Below are 26,870 nucleotides of genomic sequence, written 5' to 3' on the forward strand. Positions count from 1 at the left end.
GGATCGTTCCGCTCCCGGAAGAGGGCTGATGACCGGGCCCAGGTGCCACCGGAAATACCAACCCTCAGGCGGGCAAGGGGAGAGGTGTAATAGCGTTTCCAAGCACTCCACACCAAGGACAGCCTGAACCGGAAGGCAGGGATCTGGGGCCTGGGCCCTCAGATAGCGGGCGGCAGGCAGTGAAGCCGAAGGCTAACGCGGCTCATCCAGGTAAGAGGCGCCCAGACCGAGGCGAGGTATTTCACCTTACGGATGGGGAAACTGAGGTATAGAGTAGAGGGAGGACGGGTCATCCCTGAAGGGATTCGGAGTGGGGTCATAGGGTTAAGTCTTCTGGAGCCTGGAGGTATGTGGGGCAGGATTAGACCTTGGACTTGAAGCTGACAAAGAGGCGGGGCCGAGCAGAGGCTGAGTTTGCGAAGGGAAAAGGTTGTGGTACGCCAGTGTTTCGGGGCGGGGCTCGTGGGGGGCGGGGCTTCTGGAGGCAGAGGCGGAGACGGCCCGCGCGTCTGCGCGAGGACTGCGAAAGGGGTGGGGTCACCAAAAGCCGAAACTACGAATGGTCGGGGCGGGTTTAGCCTTGTAGGCGGTGCGGGGGGGGGGGGCCTCTCGGAATAGGAATCCGGAGAAGGGAAAGGGAGGGGCCTCTTTGGAGACCCAGGGAAGGGGCGGGGCCTCAGAAAGGGTCAGGGTCCCCTGATCCCAGGCCTGGAGGGAACGGGGCGGGGCTTGGGGCAGTCCAGCTCCCGCCTCCACTTCTCCCCGCCGCAGTGGTGGTGGAGGTGGTGGCAGGAGAACTCGACACGTAAGGTTCACGCTCCTGCCCCAGCCGAAGCTGAAGCTGCAGCCGGCGCCAGGCCGGGGCCATGGGCGCCCCGCGCCGCCCGGGTCATGAGGACGGAGGCGGAGGCAGCGGGGCCGCCGCTCGAGCCCGGTTAGTGCCCCCCTAGAGATCAGCCCTCACCCTGGGGAACGTGGGGCACCCCGCCCTAGCGTGGAGCAGGGTCTGAACGCGCGACCTTGGGCCGACCGCCGCTTGCGGAGGAGCTATACGCTTCAAGCGAAACCTGGCCAGGTGTACACAGCCTCCTTGGCCCCCAGCCCCCAGCCCCCAGCCTCGGTCAGTTGGGTATTCCAGATACTCCAGATACAGTCAGCTCTGATAGCCGTCGTGGCGGGAGGGTCCTGGGTTTTAAGGCAGGAGCGCTACCTTCTCCAGAAGCAGAAAGTCCTGCCTTGGAAGATTCTGACCCCTGGGGGAACTGAGGCCTAGAAGCACAGGGAACTGCTAAGAGCACAGAGCAATGGCAGGACCTTTCCTCTAGCCTCCCAGACTCAACGCTTTGTCTTGTACAGTTCTTCACTCTGGTTCCTTGTGCCCCAAGGTGGCCTGAGTTCCTTTGGCGCAAAAACCAAGACTGATGTGTCATGATTTTCAGTTTGCTTCTCTAAGGCGGGGGGGGGGGGGGGGGGGGGGGGGGGGGGGACGGGACGGGACAGTGACTTCTGCTCTGCTTAAAGTACAGGGTTGATGAGAAAGTGCTAGTACTATAAAATTTTGAACTGAGGTGCCAACCAATGGTATAGGTCAAGAGCATGTGAGACCCTGATAGTAGGCATCAGTGGGACCTTATTGTCACACCCAGGGAGTGGTCTCCTTTGTGTTTGTAGCAAGGAATAGGGTCTGATGCTCTCGTGGGATTTGTATCCTGCAAGTTTCAGGCACTTGTCTTCCCTGAGCCTCAGTGGCGTAATGGCTCACCTTCACAGGGAGTTTTCTCTGAGCAGGCACTGTGCTGAGTTGTTTACATGCAGTGCCTCATTAATCCTGGTAACCACCCTGGGAAGTAGGTTACCATTGTTGTTTTCACTTTTACAGATGAGCTGACTGATGCTGAGGGGCGTTAAATATTCAGGGCCAATGAGCTGCCTTCCTTCCTTGGTGACAGCTGCCAACTGAAGCCAGCCAGGGCCTTCTAGGCAGACCCTAGCTCTCAGGTGGGACAGTCCCTCTGTTCCAGGCATCAACACCTAGCAGCTGCTTTGGGTTTGGAAGGCCTCCTCTACCCTTATCATCCCCCAGTGGAATATGTCTGGGTCTCTGTGGGCTGACCTGCTGATGCCAAGACTGGGACAGCCGTGTGGGAATGTGCAGCTCTTCAGGGCCTGGGGATTGAGGGGCTCCAAGGATCAGTGCAAGAAGAAAAGGGACAGCAGAGTTCAGAGCAGCTGACCTGTGCCACGTTTACAGCTGGGCATAGGGGAAAGGACAGACAGACTTAAAACCCAGCTAATCAGTACTAGAGCCCAGCCCACAAAGTAAGGAGGGAGCCATGTACATACATGGAGGGAGTGCTGTAGTCTGGAAGCCTGGGGGTAGGGGTGTTGGGCATTGCAGTGACAAGGGAGGCCCAGGGTATCTCAAGGGATAAGGCCTTTGAAGAAAAACACCTTTCATTCACCAAGCATTTCTGCGTGCCTGCTCTGGCTTGAGGGCTAGAAGGAGGTAAATGTCATCTAGTCCCTACCTGCCAGTGAGGAATTCTTTGTCTTTACGATGGGGAATGCAAACACCACCTCAAATACTCGATGTTGAAGGGCTCAGAGAGGGAAGGGACTAGAGCATTTGGACATTTAGAGATAGGAGCCAGCGTTCCAGATTAAGGGGTATACAAGAGCAAAGTCTGAGGAGTAAACACACTGCGTAAAGAAAAATAAAAAGGCAGCCCTGACCTGTGGTGGCACATTGAATAAAGTGTCGACCTGCAGTGCTGAGGTCGCTGGTTCGAGACCCTGGCTTGCCGGTTAGGGCACATACGAGAAGCAAGTTGATAATTCCCGTTTCTCCCCCAACATCCTTTCTCTCTTTCTCTAAAATCAATAAAATAAACAAATAAAAAGAAAGGGCAGTTTATGGCCACAGTGAGGAGTACTTGACAAGGGAGGCACGGCACTATGAGGGGACAACACCCTGTACAGAACTCTCCCTCCACTCAGCCCAGTGGGAGGAATTATTTTAGAATATGAATCCTTGGAGGGAAAGGCTTCCAGGGGGCACTACAGTGAGTCTTAGTCACTGTAGTATTCCCAGAGCCTAGTATACAGTGCACACTTAATAAGTTCATTTTTTCTGACAAATGTTTATTGGGATACTATTAAGCACCAGCCACCAGGCAATGGGAGTAGCATTGAATAGGATTAGCAAATTATCTGCCATCAGGAAGGTTACAGTCTAGTGGGAGACAGTAGCTTTATTATTATAATTATTATTTTGTTACTTTTGCTAAGTACTGTGATGGGAAACAACAGGATGCTGTGGGTGAAAGAGGGCTCCCTTCCCCCAAAGGCATAGTCAGAAAAAACCTCAGAGGAAGAGATCTTGGGCTGGGACCCGAATGACAGTAAAAGGCAGTCTTGAGAACAGCAAGGGAAAGAGAGTTCCAGACAGAGCCCTGTGTACAAAGGCCCTGGAGTGGAATAAAACTTGATGGGTTTCCAGCAAAATAGGAACAGGGTGAGTGAGGGGTAAGGACCAAGGTGAGGCTGGTGGGGCTCAGGTAGGGCAGAGTCCTACAGGCCTAGTAAGGGGTACAGCTTTATTTTAAGAGCAATAGGAAGCTGTAGATGGGATCCCTCTGGCTTCTGTGTACAAAGATGGGAGCGGAGCTGAGGGTGGAATTTAGAGCAGAGGATAGGCTGGACTAAACCCTCAGGACTGAATCCACGGCAGTTAAAGGAGGTGAATGTGCAAAGGCGTTGAATGAAGGGCTGAAGTTACCTGGGCTCGGGATGGAGGGAACAAAGCCTCAGCCCGGCCTGGGCTCAGTGCACCAGGTCCCAGTCAGCTGGATAGAGGAAGGCAGGGTTCACATCAGCACCCAAAAAGGGCTTTACACACATTTTTCCCTGAGTGTTCACAGCACTACACAGGTTGGCATCTGTGATGGTTCGTTTCGTAGAGAAAGAAACAGGCAGAGAGAGGTCAGGTGCCTCTCAGGTGACTCAGCCAGCAGGTGGCCTGCATTTGCCTATGCCACCCTGCCTTCCATGCTGCTGCGTGCCCTTAGAGGGGAGGAGTATGCCCTGACTGGTTGGCTCAGCGGTAGAGCGTCGGCCTGGCGTGCAGGAGTCCCGGGTTCGATTCCCAGCCAGGGCACACAGGAGAGGCGTCCATTTGCTTCTCCACCCCTCCCCCTCTCCTTCCTCTCTGTCTCTCTCTTTCCCTCCCGCAGCGAGGCCCCATTGGAGCAAAGATGGCCCGGGCGCTGGGGATGGCTCTGTGGCCTCTGCCTCAGGCGCTAGAATGGCTCTGGACGCAACAGAGTGGTGCCCCAGAGGGGCAGAACATCGCCCCCTGGTGGACATGGTGGGTGGATCCCAGTCGGGTGCATGCAGGAGTCTGACTGCCTCCCCATTTCCAGCTTTGGAAAAATGAAAAAAAAAAAATCTAGAGGGGAGGAGTAGCAGGAGAGAAACCAATGCGGTACAGCAAAGGAGCAGGCACATGTCCCTGCCTCCTGGGAATGTACAACAGCCCAGAAGGGCACAGACAAGCTCTATGCAAGGGTCCCCTCTGTGAGGCATAGCGTGAACTTGGGCCTGGTGGGAGTTCAGATAAAGGATGGCCAGCCTGGGCTCAGGGAAGGCCCTGCACCTGGTGGCGTCTGTTGGGAAGGATTTAGGCTTAGAGTAGGAGCTTGGGACCCACTCCAGGCAAGGGACTGCCCAGACAAGGCTGGCAGGTCAGAAGGTCAGGATAGGCTCCAGATCTAATGCATGGGAGCCAGGTTCTGGGGCAGCACTGCATAGGCTGGTCTTGGGTTTAAGAACGACCCCAGGGACCCCTGAGATGAGGAAGCAATGTAGGCTGGGTTTTCATGTGCTGAACGGGTGTCATGAATGAGTAGTGAGTGATGGTGACTACTGAAGGGAAGTCCCTCCTGGTTCTTCAGACTCTGAACTTTGTCCAGGTTCATGGAGTGCCCGAATAGGAGGGTTCTGAAGGCTGGCGCCAGCTCGCCCCCACCTCAGCGACTCCACACATGCTGTTCTCTCACCGTCTTGTGCTTCTTGACTTTGCTCTCTGGGGCGTACCCCCACCCTTTTCCCTAGCCTGGCCCTGTTTTCTCTTACACTTGCTTGTTTTTGCAGTCCATTGGGACAGGGAGTTGTCACTTATCGCTGTATCTCCTGTAAACATGCCAGGCCCTTGCTAGGCTCTTGGGAAATATTTGTTGATTGAATGACTGAGACCAAAGTCCCCACTTTATAGATGGCCCGACTCAGTCCAGCGGAAGAAGTCAGTGGCTCAGCCCACAGCCAGCTGGCGGCTAAGCCGGGGCTAGAACGCCTAGGTCTGCCCCGCCTCACTGCTTGGCAGGGACATACTGAGAGGTTGCCCAGGGTAGCATTCCACATAAACCAGGGGTCCCCAAACTTTTTACACAGGGAGCCAGTTCACTGTCCCTCAGGCCATTGGAGGGCTGGACTATAAAAAAAAACTATGAACAAATCCCTATGCACACTGCACGTATCTTATTTTAAAGTAAAAAAACAAAATGGGAACAAATATAATATTTAAAATAAAGAACAAGTAAATTTAAATCAGCAAACTGACTAGTATTTCAATGGGAACTATGCTCCTCTCACTGACCACCAATGAAAGAGGTGCCCCTTCCGGAAGTGCGGCGAGGGCTGGATAAATGGCCTCAGGGTGCTGCATGTGGCTTAAGGGGCCGTAGTTTGGGGACCCCTGACATACACAGATTACATGACAGTTCCCTTCTCTTCACCATGGTCCTCACACCTTGATGGGCCTAAGTCGGGCAAGCCTCCAGGGGCCTCATGAATTCAGATGTGAATATCTGCTCAGTGCTCTTCGTGTACTCTCCCTGTCGCTGCCTTCTCTGAGCTGCCACCAAAAAGAGGGCTCTGAGAGAGGCCTGTGAGGCTGTGAGTGCACATGGGCTGGGCAGACAAGGGTGGTGTCATGAAGAAGGGACATTTGAAGATAGTAGTTAGGTCTCAGGCACTCGGGAGGCCAGGCAGAGGGAGCAGGTGTGCAAAGGCCTGGGGCACAGGGAATCCATGACAGGTGAGGGTTCTGCCTGGAGGGTGGCCTGGTAAGGACAAGTGGAGGTGAGGAGACAGGAGGTGCTGGGCCAGCAGCCCTGAAGTCATTGTCCTGAGATGCAGGAACCAACCCGCTAGAGGATTTCATGTGGGGCTGACCTGCTCTGACTGGTGTTTTGGGGAGTCACTGCTGTGGTAAGGAGAATGGAGTGAGAGGTCTGAAAGGCTGTGGGTCAGCCCCTGAATAGCCCCTGCAGGGTGATTCCAGTGGGGGTGGCAGTGACAGGCACTATGCCAAGGATCTGTGACCGCCCTGTGTTTCCATGCAGGGGACTTTGTGCAGCTGCCCGTGCCCATCATCCAGCAGCTGTACCACTGGGACTGTGGCCTGGCCTGCTCCAGGATGGTACTGCGGTGAGTGGGCAGGGTGAGGCCCTCGCCATCCACAGCACACGCTCCGGCTGGGGGAGACACGGGGGCAGACCCGGGTGGGATTCATCATCCTTGGTTGGGGCTGTGGGAGGCCCAGCTTCCATCGAGGCTCAGTGCCATCTGCAAAAGCAAACAAGTGGTAGGACCAGGCCTTCCAGGTGTCCACTCTGGAATGCCTAGGGCTCTGAGGATGGCCAGAGACATTCTTCTTGCCCAGGCCTGGCTCACAGAGTGACCCCATGACTGGGACACAGGGCCTTCCACCTTTCTAGCCTCAGGCTCCTGGGAGACTGGGTCTCTGGGAGCCAACCAGTGAGTTGAGGCTATGTGAGTATCACTGGAACTTGGACCATCCGAGCCTGGAGGGACGTTTGCCATCACCTTGCAGGAGGAGTTTTCCCAGAGAAGCTTCCCCCTTACCCATTGGACATCCTGGAATTCCAGGCAGGATACGCTTCACGAAAAGAATTCTCTGACTGAAACTCAGAAAACCCTGGATATGGTCCAAGCACCATCTTAGACATGAAGCTAATGAGGCCAGAGAAGTTGGTGACTTGCCCAAAGTCACACAGCCCGCAAGAGATGTGAGAAGCAGAATTTAGGCCCTGGACTGCAGGGACAACACGGCACCCAGCCAGCTTCAGGTTGTGCCCGGGCGATGTGTGGACAGGACATAAGTTTTTGTGACAAAGGATGAAGTCTTCTGGGGAATGGGAGCTCTGCCAATGGCTGATGGGCCTGCAGGTGAAGCGTGACCCGAACCAGCTTCCCTCCATGGTGAGCCAACCTCAGCAGGCTCTCTGCCCACAGGTACCTGGGCCAGCTGGACGACGGTGAGTTTGAGAGTGCCCTGCAGGAGCTGCGGCTCACCAGGAGCATCTGGACCATTGACCTGGCCTACCTGATGCGCCACTTCGGTGTGAGGCACCGCTTCTGTACCCAGACCCTGGGTGTTGACAAGGGCTACAAGAACCAGGTGAGTGCCGGCCACCGGACCGTCACCAGCTTCAGTAGTTGGAAGAGGGTGCGGTCAAGGCCTGGACACGTGAGTGGGCACACGGGTGGGCAGAGACCAGAGAGTAGCGGCACATGTGCTACGGGCAGGACTTGGAGCTGGTCAGTCCAGGTGAGCTTGAGGTCTCCCCACCCAAAGGATCTGAGCGGCGAGCTGGGTTCTGCCCAGCACCCCACCCCAGGGACCCTGCCACCTGCCTTCTGCAGCACCGGGAGATGTGCAGAGGAGTCTCAGGCCGCTCTCCCACATCCTTCCCTGCTGTCCCTCAGCACACCCCTCTGACCTCGTCCAGCCATCATTTGCCCATTTTCTTCCTTCTCATGGGAACAGCTGGTTCCAAGCTGGGTAATTGATATTCTGGAATTAAAATCAAGATATCTTTTTTTTTTTTTTTTTTGAAAAAGAATGGGACCTGGCTGGTTGGCTCAGTAGATAGAGAGCATGGACGTCTGGGTTCGATCCCTGGTCAGGACACACATGAGGAGTAACCATCTGCTTCTCTCCCCCTCCTTCTCCCCCTTCCCCCCCCCCTCCTCTCCCCCTTCTCTTTCTTCTCTCCCTCTTCTCTTGTAGCCAATGGCTTGGTTGGTCCAAGCATCAGCCCCAGACGGGTTGCTGGATGTATCCCAGTCAGGGTGCATGTGGGAGTCTGTCTCTCTATATCCCCTCCTCTCACTTTAAAAAATAAAAAAAGGAAGAGAGAAAAAGAATGCCGACAGGCTGGCCGATAGACCAGTGCGTTTCCTCCCTGCATAGCTAGAGCCAGTGTTGCCTGCCTGTGAGGCAGATATCAGCCCAAGCTCTAAAACTTGGCACAGCAGAGTCGCTGCCGGCCTCTTTGGCAAGAGGGTTGTTGTGTGGTGGCCAGGGCCAGTCAACCTAACTTTCCCCTGAACCTTCCAGGCAAAGGAAAGAAGGCTCTCGTCTGGTTTGGTCACCATGGCTGCAAGGCAGAGAAAGGGGCCCAAGAACAGGGTCACTTCTGCCTCCTCCATGGGGACTCTGGCCCTTTAAAATTCCTATGCCAAACAAAGCATGTTTCATGGACCTCACCTGGCTAAGCCAAGTGGTGGCTTAGTGTTCAGTTTTGCTCATTTACTCTGACTCCTGCTCATGCCCACCAGGAGCACAAGCCCAGGGCTGACTGACCTTCCTTGGGCAGACTATCTGAGCCTGGCTGCCCACTCATCTCCTGAGCACCCTCTTTGTGCCTCCGTGTGGTCCCATGCCTTGGGACAGTCAGTTTTCTGCCCACACGCTGCATGTGCCATCTGCCTCAGTAGGCCAAGCTTCTCCACTATCCTACCATCTTGGACTCCATAATGTATTCTTTGTTCCAATGGGGTGAGGGCAGCCAGGGTGGGCGGCCCCTCTAGCCTGCCTTTTTCTCGTCAGTCCTTCTACAGGAAGCACTTTGACACAGAGGAGACTCGGGTGAACCAGCTATTTGCACAAGCCAAGGCCTGCAAGGTGCTGGTGGAGAAGTGGTGAGTCTCCTCCCACCCTTTCTTGTGCACCTTCTCACCCATAGACTTGCAGTTGGGGAGGCCTCGGGCTGGGGTGTGAGAAAGGCTAGGACCTCGGAAGTCAGGAATTGGGATTTCCTGCCCAGGTGGCTGTGGACACTGACTTATCCCCCTGAGCCTTGGTTTTATCATCCATGAAAAGGGGACCTGTGGGGCTACATGATGTACTATACAGAAACCTCTGGTCTGGGGTGGATCCTGAGCTGGGGCTGGAGGTACAGGTGAGCAGACAGACTCCAGCCAGTCCTTGGGCTACTCAAGAAGGGTGGCGTGGGACAGAACACAGTACCCCGAATTAGGGGTGACGGCCTGAGGAATGTGCTGGCCTGGTGATGGAGTGTGATGAGGACAGCCCAGTGTGTAGGCTGTCTAGGGAGGCCTGGCTCCCAGATCTCGCGATCTCTGTGACCTGACATGGGTCTCCCCTCCTCTCTATACGTGGGGGCAGGATCTAGGCAGAGTCTGGGAGTAACTTGCCCAGTTGCGAGTGACTTTCTTCCCCGGGCTAACTGTGGGCACTGCACTCAGGCTTGATGGCTCAGGTCGCAGCTGGGCTCTCCTAACCCACTCTTCTCAGCTCTCCCCGTTCTTTCCAGATTTCTGTTCTCATTATTAACACAATGTAGCCACACTATAGGTGGTTTGGAAAATGGGAAAAATCTCCACACATTCTTGGGCCATACGAGCGCATGTTGGAAGGAAAGGCAGTAGATGTTTCTTTAGTGGCACTTGACAGGCACTGTCCTGCTGAGAGGGAAGCTGGTGCTGGCCGCATTCCTCAGGTGGGGAAACGGGATGGGAGGGATGGCATGAGCCGCCCTCAGACCCCCAGCAGCTTGGCCGGGCTGTGTCCGAACCTGACGCTGGCACGTGCAGTCATCCCCTGCAGCCTGTCGCTGCTCCTTCCAGCCAGCCCCTGCTCTTTTCCTGCAGCTGAAATCCCACTCTTGTACATACCATTGGGAATCCAGCCAGGTATTTTGTTTCAAAGACCAAATGGGAAAATGACATGCTTCCCCAGGCTGAGGCAACAAACCAAACTGCCCCGTGACTTGGCCGTGGGCTGGAGCTGGGCCAGGCCACCGCTCCTGAGGAGCCTGCTGAGGAAGGAGGGCCAGTGAAGATGGGGAGCCTTCGGCCTGGGGGACCCACCTCCACCCCTGCTCCCCTTCTGGGGTCCTGTTTGGACTTGCTGCCCTTCTGGAGAACACCACATGGGGCAGCTGGCTCTGCTGGCCTGGGGGTTCCCCGGACTGCTGCTGACCAGCCCTTCCTGGACAGCCACTTCTGCCACAAGGAGCCATAGGAAAAAAAAAGAAAAATAGCCTTTTCAGAGAAGCATTTGATTTTGACACGGGCAAAGCCATGCTTGGCTCAGATTGGGCAATTAAATTGGACCCAACAGTTTCCAACATAAATCACACATGATTTAGGGTAAAAGACCAATAGAGGTGCTTGACTAAAATAATTCACTTACCAGTTCAGGAGGTGTCCCATGTCCTGCTCCACCCAGGGAAGGGCCTAATGGGGCCTGCTTGTTCTTGGGCCCACTCAGAGCCCCTCTCCACTGGCCCTGTGCTTCGCCTTGGACTGAGTCTGGACCACAGTAACAAAGCAGGACATTCCCACTTGTAAAAAGCTCAGGGTGGAGGGAAGGTGAGCCATATCCCCTGGCTGTGTGACACAGGCCAGAACAGGGGTCCTAGCTGGGGTTCACTTGAGAGATGGGGAGTGGGGTCCAGTGTCACCGGCTGTCCCTCCTCCCACCCACAGCACAGTGAGCATGCAGGACATCCAGGCGCACCTGGCACAGGGCCACGTGGCCATTGTGTTGGTGAACTCGGGGGTGCTGCACTGCGACCTCTGCTCTAGCCCTGCCAAGTACTGCTGCTTCGCCCCCCGTGGCCACCGCTGCTTCTGCCGCACTCCTGACTACCAGGGCCACTTCATCGTGCTGCGTGGCTACAGCCGGGCCACTGGCTCCGTCTTTTACAACAACCCAGCCTATGCTGACCGTGAGTGTGGTGGGTGGGGACAGTGGGCAGGGCAGCTGCATTCACAGTCCCATGCTCCTGGACCCCTCAATTCCTTCCCATTCAACCTGGTGGGGCCAAGACCTCCCTCACTGTCTTCTATCCAAAGACACTGCTCCTCCTGGGCTCCTGTCATCTGTGCCATCCCCCTGGCCATGCAGCAAACCAATGACAAACCTGAGGCTGCGCTGGCCTCTTGCACACCCCAGCCATCAGCAGGCCCGGCCATCTCTCCCTCCCACCTGCCAGCCCCACACCACTCCCCGGGACCCCGCCGCCTCTTCTCATGCTGTGGAGACTGCAGTTTCCTTCCTCTCTCCCTCACTTCAGCCCCCACAGACAGCACCCTCAGGAAGTCCGCCCAGCCCCAGCCCCTTCTCAGACCCTTCCAGGGCTCCCCATGCCCTGGGACAGGGAACGACCACCCTAGCTCGCACAGACTTACCCCTTGTGGCCTCCAGCATGTTTCTTCCTCTCTGGGCCTCACTTTCTTCATCCGCTAATGTGGGGAGGGGTTGGGAACAAGCTCATGAAGGCCACGGTAGGCAAGGAGGGCTTCTGGGGGTGGAAGACTTGGTGGCAAAGGGTGGCCAGGGAGGTGGGACATGTCAGACTGCTCCCAGCTTCCCTGGGCACCAATGAGGCAGGTGCACCCCCCCACACACACTGACTCTGTTGTGCCCCACCTGCCCCAGCAGGAATGTGCAGCACCAGTGTCAGTAACTTCGAGGAGGCCAGGACCAGCTACGGCACGGACGAGGACATCCTCTTTGTCTACTTGGACAGCTGACAGCGGGAGCCTGGTGTGCCCAGGCCTCAGACCCCACCCTGCTTTGCCCCAGCCAGACCCCCTCAGGAGGCCCTGGCCCCAGGCTGCTGGAGTTCAGAGGAGAGCTGCAGCCTCAGCCCATGTGACAAACCCCAGGGAACTCTGGGAGGCTACAGCACACCTGCTGGGTGCTGGAGACATCCCTGGAGCTTCTGAAAAGACCTTGCCCCAGGATCCCCAGCCTGATTCCAGCTGTGCCCAGAGGACATCCAGCCCCGAGGGTGCCCTTATTGCCTTCAAGCCAGGCGCGGGACTGGGGAAGAAGCCTGAGCCCATCTTCCCACAGGTCTGGGGACTGAGCACTAGAGAGAGATGTTGCTGGTCAGGACAGCATCTGTGAGTTTGGAGACTGTAGCTGACCCTGGCCTTGCTGGGAGCTGTCGTCACCCTTTCCCTGGGAGTGCTGCAGAGACCCCGCGTTCCCTGGCTGCTTGCAAGGCCTGTGGCCTGTATGGAGGACTGGGCCACAGGCAGAAAGGACTCTGAGACCCCCGCAGCTCTCCAGGTACTCCAGCTCTATAGAGTATAGGCAGGACCTTGGCTCTTGTTGGCCCACAGTGCTGAGTGTGCTCAGGAAAGCCTGACCCAGAGGGTCGGGGGCAGCTGCCTGGGCCCCAAGATCCTCTCCCCGAACCAGGAGGCCTCCTGACATTAGCCTAAGTCCCAGCAGTGGGGCCCATCCTCTGAGTACAGGGAGCCCTAAGCCTTGCAGGGTGCTGGATGCTGGGTGCTGGGGCCTATGCTCCTCAGTGGTGGGGAGACCACCTGTGGCCTCCTACCCACCCTGTTCACGCCAGGACCTTTCACACAGAATATTGGGTCTATTCTGTCTTGATAGAGAAGGGCAGTGCCTGCTCAGGACCCCAGCACAGCACAGAGCAGGGACTAGAATTGTTGCCTTCTTTCTTTTTTGGGGGGGGGGGGGGAGTATAGATTTTTTGAAATTTTAAGTTTTTACTTTTAGGGGTGAGAATCACCTTTGGTAATAATAGATTGTAGGTACTTTGGAACCATTGACGCCTCTCTTCACAGAACAGATAAGCCAGTTCACATTCTCTCTCAAAGAGAAGAAGACTCCTAGCTGGCGGGCTGAGTGCCAGGGCCCCTTATACAGACAGAACCCGGCCCGGTCTGGGGAACATTGGCGCAGGAGACTGATTGGTGGAGCTGGGTCTTGAACCCAGTCTGCACCTAAAAAGCAAGGGGAGTAGATCATTCCCAAAGGGGCTAGAGACACGCACTCATGGATTGCCCCCGGCAAAGGGGAGGGGCCCCAACAGCCCCACTACTCCTGCACCCCTGTGTCTTGGTCTCCAGTGGCCGAGGCATGATGCAGTGGCAGCTGCTGCCCCCCACCGCCCTACTGAGAACCACGCTCAGTGTCTGCACTTACCTACCTGCTCTCCCCTCCCCACCATGGCTGCTCTGAGGGGCAGAGGTGGGCTCTGCTTACACAGGCTGCCAGACCACCCAGCTGTATTGCTCCTTAACACCAGACGCAGCCTTGGCTGAGGGCGGTGCTGCAGCCAGGCAGCCCCCCGGGTGTGAGACTAGCATTACCTTCGGTCTGGTTTCATCTCTGTTGCCTTAATGCTGCGTGGCGCAGGACCCCGGGGAGCTCTGGCCCCAGGCCCAGGATTACCATGTGTGACAGCTCTGGGGTCTGGGCATTCTCAGAAGGGGTCTGGGTAAAACTGGGGTAAGGATAGATGTATTGGGGAGCCGGAAGTGAAGCTTTCGGCATGGCTGAGTGAGTGGGGCACGGTGCACATGCTGGGGCTGTCACGGAGCACACCCTCCGTGAAGGCTGGTCACAGCACGTCAGTCTATCATGCATTTAAAAATGCTCAGTCTCTGGGCTTGGAAGATGGCTTCTCAGAGTGAGCCACAAATGAGGGGTCACCCATCTGGAAGATTAACAAGAAAGCTGCCTGTCCCTGAGATGGTGCCATCTTCCTGGGGAGGGTCATGGAGGCAGGATGCAAATCACGCTGTTGTACAATGAAAAATTATGAACATGGGGCCAGAGAAAAAGCCCCATCAGGAACTTCTGCCTACAGCACATGATACCCACGACCCGCTGTCCATAGCTGGGGTCTAGCACAGCCCCCAAAGCCACAGTGGACAGTTGGCTTTATTCACTCCAGCCACATGGGGATAAAAGGGATTTTTGCATTGCAGAGATTTTATACATAAATATATTTTGTTTGTAATGAGCCATTCTCAATAAATGTTATTCTCACTGCAAAATGATGGCAGCCCCTGGCCCATCTTTGTGAATGCTTGTCCTGGTACAAGATGGGAGCCTAAGTCCTTACCTTGCCATACTGGGTTTTAGCTGGGGCTGGAACCCAGTTTCCTGCTCTTGGGGCCTGCATCCCTGCTGATGCTTGTCCAAGGCTGAGGCAGGCAACGTGGGAGGTGGCAGGGCCTCCCTTCTCAGCTTGACTGAGATTCTTCAAGAGGGCATGGAGGATGTAAAGCCTTGGACAGGAGGGCAGGGGGTGGGGAATGTCAAGTGAGGGGGGCAGCTGGGCCCACAGGAGGGAATAGAGGGTCTCCAGCCCTCCCTGCACCCTCCATCCCAACCAGCAGCTCCCCTTATCTGCTAACTGTTGGGTCCTTCTAGTATTTTATTTGATAAGAATTCTACTTCTGAAAAAGGAAGTGTTTGGAAATCCTGCATTATCTGACAGCTTCAGACCTGCCCCGGGTCCTACAGGGAGCTGATAGAGCCAGAGCCGGCTCATGGGGCAGGGCCCCGGTCTCTGACCTGTGCTCTCACCCTGGCTGGCTGCTGCTCTGCCCCTCCCCAAGCCCACATTGTGTAGGCTTATTCGTAGCAGTTCTGACCAAGCGTGGACTCTACTCCATCAGTCAGAGTTGACCAGCTGGTGTGGTTCCCAGCCAGCGTACCAGGCTGCTGGGCAGGTGTTCTACGCATGCAGCCAGCAGCATATGAACACTAGTGAGCTTGCCCATCTGCCCTTCATAAACCTTCTGCCCACCCAAGGGGTAGGGGCCCTTCTGAATGGGTATATCACAGGTTGAGATAGGCAGGGGTGACTGGTTTGGGGCCTCTCAGTGGTCGTTGAACGCAATTATGGGAGAAAAGTGACAATGAAGGAGGTGGTGAAGCAGGAGGGATGGAAGTAGAGCTGGTGAGTCCTGGGTGCGGCTGGCTGCCCAGAACATAGAGTGGGGGTGGTGCAGGGGACAGGCTGAGGACTCCTGGGAGGGGCCCACTGGGAGCCAGGGGCCAGGCCAAGGCAGAGATCTGGGTGCAGCTGAGCAGGTGCCTCTTGCCCAGGGTCTCAAGCTATTAGCTGGGGCTGCAGCATCTGCTTCCAAGCTCACTTGTAGGGCTGCTGGCCATAGGGCTGCCTGAGTGTCCTCATGACATGACAGATCAGGTAATGACAGAGAGGGAGGGAGAGAGGGAGAGAAAGAAAGAGAAGCTCGCCTGACCAGGCAGTGGCACAGTGGATAGAGCGTTGGAATGGGACGCGGAGGACCTAGGTTCGAGACTCCGAGGTCGCCAGCTTGAGCACGGGCTCATCTGGATTGAGCAAGGCATCACTCGGTCTGCTGTAGCCCCCCAGTCAAGGCACATATGAGAAAGCAATCAATGAACAACTAAGGTGCCACAAGGAATTGATGCTTCTCATCTTTCTCCATTCCTGTCTGTCTGTCCCTATCTGTCTCTCTAGACTCTGACTCTCTCTGTCTCTGTCACAATAAAAATAAAAAAAGGAAAAAAAAGAGCTTTAAAAAAAAAAAAAAAAAAAAAAAAAAAAGAAAGAGAAGCTCAACCTAATCTCAGAAATGACATCCTATTATTCTGCGGTTTTCTTTTTTTTATTTTTTATTTTTTAAATTTTTTTTTTAATTTATTCATTTTAGAGAGGAGAGGGAGAGACAGAGAGAGAGAGGAGAGATAGAGAGAGAGAAGGGGGGAGGAGCTGGAAGCATCAACTCCCATATGTGCCTTGACCAGGCAAGCCCAGGGTTTCGAACCAGCGACCTCAGCATTTCCAGGTCGACGCTTTATCCACTGTGCCACCACAGGTCAGGCTATTCTGCGGTTTTCTATTTGTTAGAAACAAATCCGCACCCACCAGGGATGACAGTATGAATACCAGTAGGCAGGGATCACTGGAGGTAGGGTGGTTCCATTTTTTAAATCTCGTAGCAGACGTCCATCCGGGACCATCTTGTCTAGCACATCCCAAGCCGTGCCCTTCAGAATGCCAACAATGAGAAGTTCTGTACAATGGGGTGTCCTGGTCAGGTCAGCGTGGCAAACACTGCATACTGCAGTCCCCTCCAGGAGTTAGGATGTGCAGGGAAGGTTGGGTATAATCCTGCAGTAAGGAAACCCCATTCATTTTGGGTTTCCCCAAATTCGCGACAGAGTTTGTCTTTGTGTAATGCTGGTATTCATGAAATATATTGACACTTGAGTGAACACTGGTTTAGTCAAGGGCAGGGCTGCAATCAAGAGAGGGGAGCAGGGCCTGACCTGTGGTGGCGCAGTGGGATGGAGCGTCGACCTGGAACACTGAGGTTGCCGGTTCGAAACCCTGGGCTTGCCTGGTCAAGGCACATATGGGAGTTGATGCTTCCTGCTCCTCCCCCTTCTCTCTCTCTCCCCTCTCTCTAAAAATCAATTAAAAAATCAATAAATAAATAAAAAAAAAAAAAAGAGGGGAGCAACTGGCCCAAGGTCATTATTACTCAAGGAGCTACAGACAGAGCCAGGAGCTCTAGAACAATGAGAGCCAATCACTGATGCTTTTCCAGACCTCAGCCCCAGCCATGGTCAGAAGCAACCCTGGTGACCCTGATAGGGGTAAGCCAGCGCCAGAAGAGCCAGGAAGTGACCTCTAAGTTCTGCAGCCAGAGAGAGCGTGGCGCTGGCCGCTGGGAGCCTGCCTCCAGGTAGAAAGCCTGGCATGTGGCCCCAGTTTCATCAAAAACATATTTGCCTCAAGCTTGTTTGCCACAGGAACTTTCACTGCAAACATTTCAGCGCAGAATTAGCCATAAGGCAACTTTGCTATAAAAGATAAAGTGACTGGTTGACAGTTCAGTTTACACTTGGCAAACTTAATGTATTTTGTCAGTTTTGTTTCATTCTCCATTGACTAAGTTGTCATAGGACTCCCATTTTTATATTATATGTCTCTTAGACCTCAGAGTGGCCTATACAGTGACAAGCAGATGTGGTGGCCTTAAAATAATGGATGGTAACAACCACGTATAGCCCTGGCCAGATAGCTTGGTTAGAGCATCATCCCAAAGCACAGAGGTTGCCAGTTCAATCCCAGGTCAGGGCAATTATAGGATCAGACCTATGCTCCTGTCTCTGTCTCTGTATCTCACTCTCTCTCTCTCTCTCTCAATAAAATAAAGATTAAAAAAATAAAACACATATAAAGGCAGACCACAAAGCTATGTGTAAAGCCAGATTGCATACAATACTAAAAAATGGTCACATGTCAATATGTTCGCAAATCCTTTGGTGGCCACAATCATCCCTCCCACCTTTCAAAACCAAAAAAGTTTACCAAGCTATGACAACCATAAAATGGCTGCAGCAAACTGACAACAATCTTCAAGAGCATTAAGTGCTGCTTCTTCAGCTGGAAACTGATACCTCTCTTAATGAAGAAGGAAATGTTAACGGAAAAGAGAAAAAGTACGATGCTGAATGAGGAGATGAATCAACAGGCAAAAAAAGAATTATGACAAAAGACTTTAATGTATTTTTATATTTTGCAAAAAAGTTTTAAAAATTTTGTTACTAATTGTTTCATTTATTTCTATTGTTTGCGATGAAATTGCCTCATGCCCAATGAGTTATGTGGCAAATATACTTGCAGCAAAGATGCTTGCGGGATCTACTACTCTCCTTGCTGACTTGCCTCCATGACCTGCTGCAGCCACAGCCCAGAAATGCACATCATGGACTCGCCCCCACCCTCCAGCTTCAGAACAGAATCGAGAAAACCAGGAAGATACAGAAACGTCATCCTGCTGAGGTGTGGATCCCCAGGGGCTGAGTGAGCGGACCAGCATGGACTTGAGCATTCATGGACAAACTTCAGTGCGAGGAAATGAAGACCGAGATTGCCACAGGCCCAGCACGGTGGCCTCTCCAGGGTTTCTCCATCACCTCCCCACCCCCACGCCCTGCTTCCTTCCTCTTTGCCTTTCCTGACATGCATCCTCAGTACAAGCAGACCTCGCAGACATTGCGTGTTTGGTTCCAGACCACTACAATAAAGTGAGTATCACAATAAAGCAAGAATCTTCTTGCTGTTAGAGGATCTTGCTTTCAATATGTAAAAAAAAATTAAAATAAAAAAAATACAACAACCCCCCCACTTCACACACAAAACACACATCTGTGAAGTGCAATAAATCGAGGTCTGCCAAACTGAAGCCTGCGGGTCTCCCCAGCCTGGGAGATCTAGTGAACCAGTCTTCCCAAGCTGTTTGGAGCCCCTTGATCTAACGTCTACATCTCCTTCCACCCTCATAACAGACCACGAGGCAGCCAAACTGGCCTCCTCTTGGTACCTCCCACCTGTCAAAGTCCTTTCCTCCCTCAGGACCTTTGCACCTGCTCTTTCCTCCCCTGTGCCCTCCTGCTGGGCTCTGCCCAATGGCATTACTTTTAAAGGAGCACCTTTAAGAACAGCTGGCCTGACCTGAGTGACACCTCTACTATACATGGAAAAAAAATGACAGCTAATCCTTTTGGGGAAACTTACATTCCAACTCCACCAAAACAAAATCACTGGCTCAGCAGTGATCTTGTTTCCTGAAATACCTGGGCCTGGTTCACCAGTGAGTCAACTAAGTGGAAAGCAGATGGTGTCCCCTGGGCTGCTGTGCTGTTTGCCCTCAGCAGCACTAACCAGATCTGAAATGGGTGTGAATCTCTACTCAGTAGACAGAAGCCAGGTCCAATCTCATAGCCCTGGGCTAATACTCTACTTGGTTAACCTTGGCATGTTTTTACTGACTCTCAGGCTGTTGCCAATGGCCTAGTTGTTTGGCTTGCCACTTAGAAAACCTCAAACCAGCAGATTAAAGATATCCCTCTTTGGGCCCTTGGGCTGTGAAAACAAATTGTGGCTGTGATTGACCTCTCTGGTTGACTCATGTTAGATGCCCATGATAAGAAACTTCTCTGATGAGACCAACTAGAATGAGGCTGTAGATTGCACCACCTGCTCCAGCCAGATTGCCACCCAGATCATTTAGCTGGGCATGGGGACACATGTTCCACTGTGGACTGAGCACAAAGGAAAAAACGGTCCCTGATGCAGAGGCTACCACCACATGCCAGGCTTGAGATTCCTGCCAAGCACTGGCCTCTTGCAGAGAAGGACGTCACCTTACACAGGGCACGCCCCCACTTGCTCACTCTATACCTCTGATACCTGCTTGGGGCTGTTGGTGGTCACCACTGTTGACACCTTTTCCAGGTGTTATGGACTTGCTGTCCCATCCATTCATCCAACTTGAGGCACATCATTGTGGCCCTTGAAACTGATCTTTGTGTTGTTTTTGGATTTCTGGGCCATTTGCAGTCTGATGACAGTGCACCTTTGATTAAAAAGCTCCTCAACAATGGGCGGGCAGTCAAGGTATTCAGTGGGTCCTCCCCATTCCCTGCCATCCACAGGCATCTGAAACCGTTCAGTGCTGGAACACCTCCTCAAAATAACTCAAAAAGGTTTCTGATTCTCCCTCCCTCTCTCCCCTTCCTGGTCCACACACTTTTGGGAAGCAGGTAGGTCACTGAATGCAGCTGTCTCTAGAAAGGCTATTTCCTGAGTACACCTGGATGAAAGTGGTAAGAAGGTCATAAGGACCTATTTTGAAATTTGGGGATTCAGACTTGACCATTCCTGGGCATGTTGCTTCTTTCTCTTCCCTAACAGCAACTCCAGGCCGGCCTGGTTAGCATACCTTTAGGTGATGACAGCCCAGCTGAAAGAGGGCCCAGAAATTCAAACTGGATTCTGGTCCAGCCACTCAAATTCTCTTGTTGGAATGCCACGGCCTTAGCTCATAAAGACAATGACCACTTGAGTACATTGCTTGCTGAGACCCCTTCTGGCAGCTCAGGTGGGACATAGTGGGGGAACATAATGGGTCCCTGTGCATTTTATAAAAATGCCCTCGTTCCCCTTGCAACTGACCCTTTCAAACAAAAGGGTTGAGTTTGAGAAAGGGATAACTGGAAAAATAACAAAGGTGATATTTTGGCTACTGGCATTGAGCTATACTGATTTTGGAGAGGGGCAGCAACTTTGGCACCAGCTAGGAAACATCTTTGATCCCAGGAGATAGGGAGAGGCATTCATCATTAATGGCCTTGTTTTGTAATTGCCTTTGGAGCCTTCCTCATGCACAAACAGGCCCTGGTGCGGCTCCTCCAAACTTCTGCAAGCATCTTAAATGTAACTTATTTCAGGGTTTGCCTTCACCCTGACCAGATGGCTTTGACCACAGTGTAATCACTATTCCTATTAGTTTTACTATCAACCTGTGCCCCAACTGATGTAGGTCCTACTTGGGGTTCAACACTTGTAAGCACTTTCTTTCTAGGGGTACCACATTTACCTTGATGATTATACTTGTGTGAAAGCCAGGCACTAACTTGCCAACCTCCCCAAAACAGTGACTTGCCATCTATTGATACATGGTAGTCATAAGAGACCTTCAAGTGTTTAAATAAATATCACCAATAGATTAGGTAGCCCATAGATAACTGTGGAGATCTTACTAAAATGAGGCTGAACTTACTCGTGGGAGCTTCCTGGACCCATAATGACTTAGTTTTGTGCACTCTGTGGGCAGCTATCCCTGAGGTAGTCATCTGATTAGAGAAGTTGGTGCACCAATTGCCCCTGACTTTAGCTGAAGTGATCAGTGGTACCACCTTGGCCCTGGAAGGCATTCAGGTCAGTATCAACTCACTGCCTGGGGCTGGTATAGATGAGGGATTTGCTTAGACTTCCTCCTTGTAGGCCAAAGTAGAGACTGGACAATGTCTAATAAATGCTTTTATTCCTGGATTAATGACTGAGGCCAAGAGGAAAGGTCCATATTTGAGAAAGGTAGACCTTGATGGTTTATGGGATTTGTGCAGCCTGTTGGATCGAAGACCCTGAGGGGCAGATTGAGGTTAATACTGCAGGCTGGGCTCATTCTGCTCTTTGAAGTGCTGTGGATGGAATGAATTAACTGCCATGAGACAAATCGGACTGATTTGGTCCAGCCTCTGTTGGAAGTTAGAATTAATCAGAATGACTGGTGGAGTGATACATTCATGGGAAAGTTGCCAGAAGCCAAGATGGTGCAGAAATGAGGGGTGGATATTATTGGAAGTTGTTGTTGTGGGTCTCTCACATTTACCAAATTTCTGGATAGGTTGTGAGCTAGCTATAAATGTCTTTGTTCTGGACTATCTTTTCAAGATGTTTGCAGAGCCAACTTGGAAGAACAAAGCTAGGTCTCCCTCTGGAGCACGTTCGTGTTCTTGCAGCCTTGGTGGTTAGAGATAGTGTCTGCCTTTAGAGCAAAGGGCAGCCTGGCCGGGTGGTGGCACAGTGGATAGAGCATTGGACTGGGATGTGGAGGACCCAGGTTCGAGACCTCGAGGTCACCAGGTTGAGCACAAGCTCAGCTATTTTGAGAAAAGCTCACCAGCTGGGACCCAAGGTCACTGGCTTGAGCAAGGGGTTACTCGGTCTGCTGAAGGCCCACGGTCAAGGCACATATGAAAAAGCAATCAATGAACAACTAAGGTGTCACAACGAAAAACTGATGATTGATGCTTCTCATCTCTCTGTGTTCCTGTCTGTCTGTCCCTGTCTATCCCTCTCTCTGACTCTCGCTCTGTCTCTGTAAAAAAAAAAAAAAAAAAAAGATAGAGCAAAGGGTAGATACTAACTGCCCAGCATGAAAGATTCAAATTCTCTAAGTTCTTTATCTCTTTTTCTCTTCCTCTTAATGTGATCTACTGAGCATACGGAATCACTTGGCATTCTTTTGCTTTGCCCTGTGGGAATTGAGGCTTGGGAATTGCTATAAGGAAATGCTGGCACTCTGGCTGCTGTTACTGCTGTAATAAACAATCCTTGTCTCTGACCCAGGATCGTCATGTCTTCTGTCAGCATCCATGGAACTGAGGTTGGTGAACTGGTCAGCTTGCAAACAGGGTAGGATCTCAGACTCTCCCCAGCTCTTAACAAGATGTTCATGCTTTTTAATACAGTGAATTCCTTTTTTTTTTTCTAATTTTTTTTTTTTGACCAGAGAAAAGTCCCGAGAGAGGTGCGCCCCCGGAGGTCAGACAGGAGGGAGAGAGAGTTGAGAGTCCGTGGAGAAGGAAAGATTAGGAGTGGAGGTTTTAGGTGAGGTTTCTCTGGCCAGAAAAAGGCCTGCGTGGTGGAACAGGCGGCACAGAGATTAAGGACAGGTGCACGAATAATTAGAAGCCGTGAATATAAGAGACTCCAATCAGTTCCCAGCTTTTTTGGCAATCACTGATCACCATGCGCAGAAGTGGGTGGAAGTTGGAGATCCTGGTTCTTTCTCGGAGGGGAGGGGAAAGGAGCGGTCCTTGCAGACTTCTAACTCCTTCCGGGTTTTAATGTAAGGTATTTTCCCCGCTGAGAAGGAAGGAACGGACCAGAGCCACAAAGTGTGGAATAGCAAAAGGCTTTATTGAGTACAGAGCGCGCATCCCGCCCGGCAAGGTTCCCTGGCCCCGAAGAAAGAAAGATGGAGGCCAGAGAAGTTGCCTGAATTCCATTTTTAAATTTTATTTATTTTTAACTTTTTACAGGGACAGAGAGAGGGATAGATAGGGACAAACAGACAGGAACAGAGAGATATGAGAAGCATCAATCATCAGTTTTTTGTTGTGACACCTTAGTTGTTCATTGATTGCTTTCTCATATGTGCTTTGTCCGTGGGGCTACAGCAGACCAAGTAACCCCTTGCTTGAGCCAGCGACCTTGGGTCCAAGCGGGTGAGCTTTTTCTCAAGCCAGATGAGCCCGCGCTCAAGCTGGCAATGTCGGGATCTCAAACCTGGGTCCTCCGCATCCCAGTCCGATGCTCTATCTACTGTGCCACTGCCTGGTCAGGCCATTTTTTTGAAACCTATCAGAACCTAACAAAAATAAGACAATTTAGTCATTAAAATGTTTATATCAGCATCATTTCTTATAGCAATGAATGGATGAATGAAAAAATGAATGAAGGAATAACTTAATGTCTAATATAGAAGAATAATTAAATAAATAAGAGCCCATCCACATGTCAAACATTATGCAGCTGATAAAAAGAGTTTAAAAACAGTTAACAGGCCCTGGCCGGTTGGCTCAGTGGTAGAGCGTTGGCCTGGCGTGCAGGAGTCCCAGGTTCGATTCCCGGCCAGGGCACACAGGAGAAGCGCCCATCTGCTTCTCCATCCCTCCCCCTCTCCTTCCTCTCTGTCTCTCTCTTCCCCTCTCGCAGCCGAGGCTCCATTGGAGCAAAGTAGCCCTGGCGCTGAGGATGGTTCTGTGGCCTCTGCCTCAGGCGCTAGGATGGCTCTGATTACAACAGAACGACGCCCCAGATGGGCAGAGCATTGCCCCCTGGTGGGCATGCCAGGTGGATCCCGGTCGGGCGCATGCGGGAGTCTGACTGCCTCCTCGTTTCCAGCTTCCGAAAAATGCAAAAACAAAAAACAAAAAAAAATCAGTTAACAAAAAGTTTTTTCCATTCATTTGAGAGAGAAAGAAAGAGGGAGGGAGGCATCAACTCATTATTCCGTAGCCTCTGCCTGCAGTCCTAACCCAGCCAAGTATGGCTTTGTTCAGCAGATTTTCCCTGAGGGCCTGATGTGTGCCCAGAGCTGGGGAGAGGAGAAACATGAGCAGAGGCCCAGCCCGCAGACGGGACCTCACAGACACCTGATTCCAGGACCCTTGACTCACCCTGCAGGCTTTCCAGCACTAGGGGGAATGGCTCAGGGTAGAAGCTAGAAAGAGGTGGGCTGTAGGGATGGGGGAAGGGAGGCAGAGGGGAAGCATGGCGGCAGGAGACCCATGGGATGTGCAGGTACACTGAGGTGGGGTAATTGGTCTGGATCCCAGCGATGCTCTCTCCTCCTTGCTGGGGTCAGGGGGTGCGGCTCTGGCTGCAGCTTCTGAGGGGAGAGGGGCAGAAGGAAGAGACTTCCCTCTCCCCCATGTGTTCATCAGGCAGAGCAAAAACAGTCCTTTAAATGCCTGACCCTCTGCCTTAGGTGACTTTAGGGCTGATTTCTACTCTGGTGAGAAAAGAGAACCTTCACTCCCACACTTTTTAAAACAATCTGGTCAAATAGGTTGAGTGTTTCTTTTTTTAATCACGAAAGGATTTTGAATTCTGTCAAATACTTTTTTGCATCAATTGAGATGATCATGTGAGATTTTCCCCTTCATTCTGTTAATGAGGTGTATTGTTCATTGATTTTCATATGTTGAATCATCCTTGCATTCCAGGAATACACCCACTTGGTCATGGTGTACCATCCTTTTAATATATTGTTGAATTCAGTTTGCTAGTATTTTGTTGAGGATTTTTGCATCAATTATTCATAAGGGATATTGGTCTGTAGTTTTGTTTTCTTCTATGTCTTTGGCTTTGGTGTAGGGGTTATGCTGGTCTCATACAACGAGTTAAAAAGTGTTCCCTCCTCTTCAATTTTTTGGGGATGAATTTGAGGATTGGTGTTAGTTCTTTTATTTTTATTTATTGATCTTAGCCAGTGAGGAAGGGAGAGAGAGAGAGACAGGAACATCAATCTGTTCCTGTATGTGCCCTGACCAGGGATCGAACCAGCAACTTCTGCACTTTGGGCCGATGCTCTAACCAACTGAGCTATCTAGCCAGGGCTTGTCTTCTTTTTTCTTAGTCTAGTGAAAGATTTGTCAAATTTTGTTGCTTTTTTGAAAAACCAACTTTTGGGTTTGTTAAATTTCTCTATTTTTCTATCCTCTATTTTACTGATCTCAGCTCTAATCTTTATTATTTTCTTGCTACAATTATCTTTGGGTTTAGTCTGCTCTTCTTTTTCTAGTTCCTTAAGATATAAAATTTGGTTGTTGTTGAGATTTCTTCTTTTCTCATGTAGGTGTCTACAGCTATACATTTCCCAATAACACTGCTTTGCTGTGTCCTGTAAGTTTTGCTGTGTTTTGTTTTTGTTTTCATGTCTCAAGATATCTTATAATTTCCTTTGTGATTTTTTGGGATGCATTGGTTGTTTAGAAATGTGTGATTTAATTTTCACCTATTTTTGAAATTTCCTTCTGCTACCGGTTTCTAAGTTTCATTTTAATTGTGATTGGAAAAGATACTTAGTATGATTTCAATTTTTTCAAATTTATTAACTCTTTTGTGGCCTGACCTATGCTCTCTCCTGGATCTGATCTATGCCTTTGCTCTTTTTTTCCTGTCAGGCATGCTGGATTTTGGCCACCTCCTTCCACACCCCAGATTTCAGCCATAAGCCAGCCGCGGGCCTTACAGAGCTCCTGGAGAGCCTCCGACCCAGCCGCCTCTCATCTCAGAGGCGAGACAGCTGAGGCTCAGAGGGGTCAGGAGGCTTCACAAGATCACACAGGGGCCCCATACAATGAACCATCGCCACTTCTCTCCTGTGACATCAGTGATCACATAGAAACAAAAATTCCTACCCTAGGTTCATTCAACAAATGTTTGCTGAGCATCCACACTCCAGACATGGATTAGACTCTCAAATGACTGCCTCTACGGGGTCCATCTACTCTAAGGTGGGCCTGACCATTTGGTTTCCAGGCAGTTAGATGTGTAAATAGTCAAATTGTTTCTGGTACATTAGTGCCTGTTTCATAAATGCACCAACTTGTCACCTAAGCTGGTCTCTGTTTTAGGCTAACTACACGCTCCTTTCAGAAACCCGACACAAAAGTTTGGACACTGAAGGCCAGACAGAAAAGCTCACAGTGTCGGCAGGGCTGGATTCTATGAAAAAATAAGGTACAAAGAGGGCCATTAGGCGAAGTGAAAAGCCTGCAGCTCAGAGAGGGTAAAGGAGTCAACCCAGAACTGTGGCTAGGCAGCACCTTCAGGCTTCCTTACCCCAGGTGGCATCCAGGAGCACCCCAGCCCCCACATGGAGCTGTTCAGTTGCAGTTCAGCTGCTAGGGCAGGAAGGGATGAGGCTGCTTCTCTGACCAGGAACAGTAAAGTTAGACCCACAGGACGCCACCCCTACCTCCAATACTCAGGTCAGCGACAGTGCTTTGAGACTTCACAGGTTGAACGCCCGCTGTGTGGTGCCAGGAACAGAGCCCATCGAGTCCATCTGTCATCACCGCCTTGTGACATAAAGCAGGAAAGGGACTATGGTCCCACTTTACAAATGTGGGAACCAAGGTACAAAGAGGTGAGTAACCAGGTATGCCAGTCAGGTAGTCAGGGCTCAACCAAAGAAGCAGAGCCAGTAAGAGATATAAATATAGTATATCATAGGGGATGTATAGCAATAGATATGTATATCTATCGCTATATACAGGTTTATAAATATATAGAGATTTAGTGCAAGACTTGTATGAGGATGGAGGGCCGGTTAGTCAAACTCCAAACCCATGGACAGGGCAGGCTGCCAAGAAGAGGCTGGACCTCTTGGGCCCAGGCTGACGGCCTGCCCAATATGAAAATCTCTATTGCCACATCATACCATGGACCACCACTGTCCCCTTTCCTACTGCAGATAGAGTCTTTAGTGACTTTAAATCCAAGCAAACTAGAGAAGAATTCCAGAAAACCTTAAAACCAATGCAGAACACTTATCCATAAGAAGTAGAACCACTTCCATTACCGGAATCTATATCAGTCAGATCCAACCAGAGAAGCAGC

At 51.7% G+C, this 26,870-nt stretch overlaps 1 protein-coding gene across 7 annotated transcripts; it reads left to right on the plus strand.

Moving 5' to 3' along the window:
- The first annotated feature begins 73 nt into the window (after nucleotides 1–73).
- Nucleotides 74–18,232, plus strand: GUCD1 (guanylyl cyclase domain containing 1). Of its 7 annotated transcripts, none has more exons than XM_066260016.1 (7): nucleotides 74–210; nucleotides 1,880–1,998; nucleotides 6,402–6,486; nucleotides 7,315–7,480; nucleotides 8,915–9,006; nucleotides 10,819–11,060; nucleotides 11,777–14,159. In XM_066260016.1, exons 3-7 carry the CDS (start codon nucleotides 6,476–6,478, stop codon nucleotides 11,866–11,868), a joined length of 603 nt encoding a protein of 200 aa, XP_066116113.1. In that variant the 5' UTR covers nucleotides 74–210; nucleotides 1,880–1,998; nucleotides 6,402–6,475; the 3' UTR covers nucleotides 11,869–14,159. The 7 variants fall into 7 exon arrangements, 5 of the variants coding, with proteins under 5 accessions (XP_066116113.1, XP_066116114.1, XP_066116115.1 ...); XM_066260018.1 differs by lacking the exons at nucleotides 74–210; nucleotides 1,880–1,998 and adding exons at nucleotides 713–934; nucleotides 11,161–11,286; XM_066260015.1 differs by lacking the exon at nucleotides 74–210 and adding an exon at nucleotides 720–934.
- Nucleotides 18,233–26,870: the final 8,638 nt, after the last annotated feature.

Source organism: Saccopteryx bilineata, chromosome 2, assembly GCF_036850765.1.
Source record: "Saccopteryx bilineata isolate mSacBil1 chromosome 2, mSacBil1_pri_phased_curated, whole genome shotgun sequence".
In the NCBI taxonomy this organism is placed as follows: domain Eukaryota; kingdom Metazoa; phylum Chordata; class Mammalia; order Chiroptera; family Emballonuridae; genus Saccopteryx; species Saccopteryx bilineata.

What these genes read in the sequence shown, in the direction of transcription:
- GUCD1 (XM_066260018.1), top strand. Translation starts at nt 892, where the DNA reads ATGAGGACGGAGGCGGAGGCAGCGGGGCCGCCGCTCGAGCCCG. An exon ending in ACAAGGGCTACAAGAACCAG is followed by an intron (nt 7,481 to 8,914) that starts GTGAGTGCCGGC and finishes TTTTCTCGTCAG; the next exon opens with TCCTTCTACAGGAAGCACTT. An exon ending in AAGGTGCTGGTGGAGAAGTG is followed by an intron (nt 9,007 to 10,818) that starts GTGAGTCTCCTC and finishes TCCCACCCACAG; the next exon opens with CACAGTGAGCATGCAGGACA.